This window comes from Opisthorchis viverrini (assembly GCF_000715545.1).
Source record: "Opisthorchis viverrini unplaced genomic scaffold opera_v5_720, whole genome shotgun sequence".
Classification (NCBI taxonomy): Eukaryota; Metazoa; Platyhelminthes; class Trematoda; order Opisthorchiida; family Opisthorchiidae; genus Opisthorchis; species Opisthorchis viverrini.
The window spans coordinates 45,871-51,555 of record NW_008752391.1 but is presented as its reverse complement, the minus strand read 5'-3'; the positions used below and the strand labels follow the sequence as shown (position 1 = coordinate 51,555).

The window sequence follows — 5,685 nt, the reverse complement described above, 5'->3', positions numbered from 1 at the left end:
ATGCACTGAAAGTAGGCGCTAATTTGATGTACAACAGATCAGTGATTTAAACGCAAATGGCTTTTGTGATAAACTCCGTCACATTACGTTACAAATATGAAACAACACTTCCCGATGTGCGTCTTTTTATCCAAGAAAATCGAGAAAGCTCAACATTGCCGAAAGGTACACTGGGAAGAAGCAAATTGCGAAACATATGTGCTCATCGGTTATTCGTATTGGGCCGTGAGAAAGCCGTTGTAAGTACACCGATCTTGCCCTCTATTTAGGGTATATACGACTTCCATGACCGATTCCTTGCGTGCCGTTTCATTCATCAGCAAACCGTACGTCTTCAACCTTTCATGTTGAAACATCAGTTCATCATACAAGTCCCCTGCGCATTCCTCAATCCAAATCCCGGGAACTTTAAGAGATTTAACCTAAATAAAAAATGCAAAGCATGATTAGGTGATATTTTCTTCAGGTCATTTGTTAGTGAAAAACAAAATAGCACCCAATTACAGAACCAAATTTTACATCCTATAGAGATATCTTGCCTTCAATGGCCCAAAAATATTCACTTACAATTTCACAAAGATCCGGTGACGCAGGCCCAGTTATCCAAAATTCTACAAAAAGGAGACCTCACATAAAGTAAATTATTCACATGAAATATTTAGCACGCTATTCGATTTCAAATCTGTAAATAGTTGTGGTTGATCGGGGAAATTTGCGTCGTAACATGTTTTTCTCTGAAATGAGATATTTTTATTACCAAAAATCAGGCGCAAATCATGAAATGTTATCCGCTGTCAATTCACATAAACCGGTGTCGAGTTGGTTTCAGCAAAGCACACCTCGAAACCAGTCTTATTCCGTTAACATTTAAATAAAGGCGCTATAATTTTGTCCACAATCGTTACCGCATCAGACCGCAATGTTTAAAACTTGTTTTTACATGGAAATTTAATCAGACACAGGAATTTTTAATCTCTTGAGTGGAGTACATCGCATACCTGTTTCCAAAACGTCGGAAGTTGCAAGCCTTTTTTACAACTGTGCAGCTCCTGCTTGGATGACAGACATGTGAAAAGAAAACTCATCTGCACAATGCCACTGTCTGCATTTATAGAAGTGAGATGGTAATCTCATCCAATTGCTAGCGCGAAAGAACTGAGCATTTTATTCCTTTGTATAAGTAAATGCACTTTCAGTCCGCTAACAACAACGGGTAATAAGGAAGAACTCACGTTGATCGTTTTTAAACAGCCGTCGACCTGGTATATCTGAAATAAAAACAGAAAATATGTACTGAAGGTAACTATCTTCCGCCCATTCTGTTGTTCTTGAACACGGTGACCTTACACCTTAGTTAATGCAACAAAGAAAATAATCACTCGGCCAGTTCGCTTTGCGGCTTTCCCACAAAATGCTCTTACCAACAATAGTTGCGCAAGTTCGTCCATGTGCGTTTAGCTCGTCGTTTAAGTGCCATGACAGAACATCTGTTGGGAACAGTCTATACTGCCTGGCGATTATGGAAAGGTCCACTTGAACCGCTAGGATAGCCATGTTGTTGTACTTTTTCTCCAATCTACAACGAAGGAAAAGGCCCTCGACCCATTTTTCAGGTCTTTTTGCTTTAAGCTGTAGGAATTAAATGGATGCATTAAGGTCAATTTTCCCAAATGTATTTATAAAAAGTTCATATCAAATTTTGTAGCGGCAGATAATGCTTTAAAATATCAGCAACACAAGTTCATTGGAAACCAATCATTACTATATCTTCGGCGGAAACTCAGTGAATCATTAAACTGGTGAGCTTTTATCCACTTATCTTACATTCACTGTTGGGCACGGTTGCAGAATGCACTTGTTCATTTTGAACAACAGTAGCACCTGGCTATTGAAAGAAACTTGAAACAATTTGCTCGTGCTACATATTGTTACTCACGGCAGTTAATATGGACATTAGAGCGGCTTCGTTTGGAGAGGTTCAGCCGATATTACGTTTACACACTGCTAATGGTCTCCAACGTAACTATTCCTGATGGTAAACATGACGATAGGGGAAATGTTCTCCCTCATCCGTTGTAATTTTCCATCTGCACGTCGCACTTAAATTCGTTCGTGTTGTTTGCAAAGTGTTGATTAAGTGTTGGTTATAAAGCTGGTAGCAGTTAATCTAACGTATTCGTAAGTTGTCGCCTTTTGGCATTCAAAATTTAACTTCCCATAAGTTATACTCTAACCGTTTGATCTACGCCTATGATTAATAAATCCACTGACACACAGCGCAACTTCATATATCCAGGTATAAAGGTTCGAGCACAGGTCCCCAACATCAAAACCTGCTTTTTTCGGCCTACCAGTAAGCTGGATTATTGTGGTGAGGTTAATCTTTTTATTTGATCTGCTCCAGCGACGCCGGCGAAAGCATGAGAAAAGATAAACCACTTTTCATAACATTACCTTTGCCAACTTTTCAATTCCTGATACACAAAATCTAACGCGAGTGATCCTAGTGAAGTCCAAATAGGTGATCCCGTACTAAACGGAATAGTTATCGTCGCATGTCAAAATTTGGCAGGACACTTACATTGTAAACCGGCAACAGCAACTTCATCGTTGTCGTATGATGCGCCGCTGGTTTACACACGTTATAATTATCACTATATAAATCACCCAATAATTCAACTCAAAGAAGTTTTCGAAATCGTTTTTTGCTTGATTAAAAAGGCTATCATGTACATTGTAGTTTCACTAGAATGCGCTTTCTTCCTCCAGGAAATCCGTATTCAACTTCGTGAAACGTCGTGGGAAACTACCGACATTTTCACGCCTATCGAGAAATAGATAACGGAGAACATTCGAGCATGACTTGAACAGTGATAACCTGCACCACAAGCACACCGCCAGTGATTCGGAACTGCATGTCTTGGTCGTTTCCTAGGTGCTGACGATTGATTAAACGTGTAAATATTCCACCTTCATATTCCGTTCTTCCTAGAATAACCTGCGATTGATTAAACGTGTAAATATTCCACCTACTTTAAAGCTGCAATCTTCATATTCCGTTCTCCCTAGAATAACCTAATGGGAAATATTTTGGAATTCCTGAGGTTTCTCGTCAATTTCACGATGTAATTCCTGATGCATCCATGTGGAGATTATTACATGGAAACACATCTTATCTTTTTGAGGTAACCTTGAGCACCACGGGACTAGGAAACATAGCCATATATGTGATTTAGAAGGTGCCTTTTGTCAGGTGAACTGGATCCAATTTTAGTGAGAAGAATCACAAGCAAGCGTCACAAAGCTGCAGTTTTTCGGAATTGATCCAATTATTTTTGACTTTTTCCTCAGCCTGTTAGTTCATCATAATAACCTGATATGTAGCTGGCAGTTGGTTGAAAAAGCGTTAAACCGCGGCATATCCTAAGCGTTACAGAGGTGGAAAATAAAGTTATACCTGACATGTGAGTATTTATCTTAAGATTACTGACTAACCTGAGAGCATAGCTGGTGTTCCTCGAGCCACATTGCTCCAGGAAGTCTCATCCCCACGGATGCAGCTGGAATATAAAATTTCCTCATTTGTTGCTCGTGAAACAGTTGTAGGGTTAGCAATGATAAAGCAGTAAGCAGCTAAATTTTATTGCCTTGTTTGAGTTTCATCTACCCCCACGCCGCGGCGAGCACGCTGGTTCCTGTCTTTCATTTTGACTTTCAATCAGGCAGTTTATCGGGAATGTGGTTATGCACAAAACTTGTTCCAGTTCACCTAAACTTTCTAACTAATGACTTATTTAGACCGTAGCGAAAACTATTCCTATTTGGAAACTTGGATCGACGTAAGGATCTAGAGTGTGTTCTCAAACTGACCAATCTATTGTAGGATGTGCATGTTAAAGTCACCTTTGCTTATTCCAGGAAATTATTTAGACCGTAGCGAAAACTATTCCTATTTGGAAACTTGGATCGACGTAAGGATCTAGAGTGTGTTCTCAAACTGACCAATCTATTGTACGATGCGCATGTTAAAGTCACCTTCGCTTATTTCCAGGAAAAATATTTTGAGTAACAAAACCGGTGTATCGCATGGTACCAACATTTACGAAATTACCAATATGCTCATCAAATGTGTGCTTATCTTTATCTTATATTTCATTAGGTCATTTTCCATAAAAACGTCACTATCAATTTCATAGAAAAGTGTTAGCGTATTTTGAATTATAGGTGTAAAGAATTATTGCGCGGCGGGATCCATCGAGGAAATAAATGCAGTGCTTGTTCTCGGATAATTTCTGCATACACAGGTCTTAACGTTAGACGCAGAAAAATGTAAGCTATCCGTAGCTAAGGCAAGCGAAAATATTATACTCAGATATATTTTTTCTTTGCATTTGTACACCTGTCCATTAGAGCTATTTAACCACGTTGATTTTTCCCTACTGTGAATATAACCTTGCCAGTATGACATTCAGATATACCCATAGAAAAGCCGTTAAAATTTTTAAAAAATGGGCGCGACTTACTAATTAAATTTGCCAAATCTGCATTGAATGGATATTGGAACACCACAGCACCGCAAAACGTCCCAACAACAACGACAACAACTAGAAACAGCACTTTGACCGTCGTTACACGGATAGTGGATAAAAATTAGAGGGTCTAAACTGAAACCAGTTTGGCTGAGATGCAGAATTATGCTCCATTGGTTGAAAAGATTAGGCGAATCATATGTCTAATTGGAGGGTACCACAAGCTATATGACTAAGGAGCTGTCAGTTGTTGTCTTGATGCACCCGCTCGGTTGATACACGTTGGCTTTTAAGGTTGCAAATTAATGCACTGTTTACATTTGCGATTTGAGTATCCCTTCCGTATCTTCACGTAAATTATTTTATAGATAGTTTGAGCACCGATAGTATGCACGGATATCTGAAAAGCCATATTCTAATCAAATGACATTTTGGTATACTTCATGTAACGTTCTAATGCTAGGAACAAAGGTGAGTAAGTTCACCCTGTTACAAACCAAGGGTATGAGGATGTGTTGGGTGGCGGTCTTGCAAGCTCAACTCTCTCAAAAAGCCTTCCCAGAGTGTGGGCATTTCAATACGATTACAACCACTGAAATCCTATTCCCATGTCACCAAATCTGAAAAATAGCCAACGGCAATTTTACACCCATTGATTACATTCAACCCTGAGCTACTGGCTATATCGGCCGGTGTTTCAGTGCAGTTGTCTTTTATCCGGTGTCCAGCGGAGCCTGAAGTAAAATATAACCATTCGTATCAACTAGCCCAATGTAGCTCTGGCTAGAACCAACTACCGCTGGATTGAGGGGAACGGCTAGTATGTTTTTTATCATGATCGGTTTTGTATTTTAAAGTAGATGGCGACGCTGCTGGATTGAATTTGCGGAGTTTCAACCCATTGAGCTGTGACAGCCGAAAGCTCCAAGATTGGGTTCCAGCTATTTTCAGTGCACATTGAGGCCTTCTAGCCCATTCCGTTTACTGTCAGTTGCACCGATAAAAGTGCTTTCAGTTTCGTGCGGTCTGACATAATGACATAATAGTAACCTTTCGTTTGCTTTTTTTACTCCTTCTGTGTGCTTGTCATCAAAAATGGGTGCAATTTTCCTTGGCGCTTATTTCCTGTTGCTGGGTGAATACATCGCCTAATGTG

At 39.6% G+C, this 5,685-nt stretch overlaps 1 protein-coding gene across 1 annotated transcript; it reads right to left on the bottom strand.

Moving 5' to 3' along the window:
• Nucleotide 1: 1 nt before the first annotated feature.
• T265_15678 (hypothetical protein) lies at nucleotides 2–4,628 on the bottom strand (the record flags this gene model as incomplete). Its single annotated transcript, XM_009178928.1, has 6 exons — nucleotides 2–422; nucleotides 568–611; nucleotides 1,233–1,268; nucleotides 1,422–1,629; nucleotides 3,496–3,560; nucleotides 4,524–4,628. Coding segments are annotated over 6 exons (669 nt in total), but the record flags the coding sequence as incomplete, so codon positions are not given.
• Nucleotides 4,629–5,685: the final 1,057 nt, after the last annotated feature.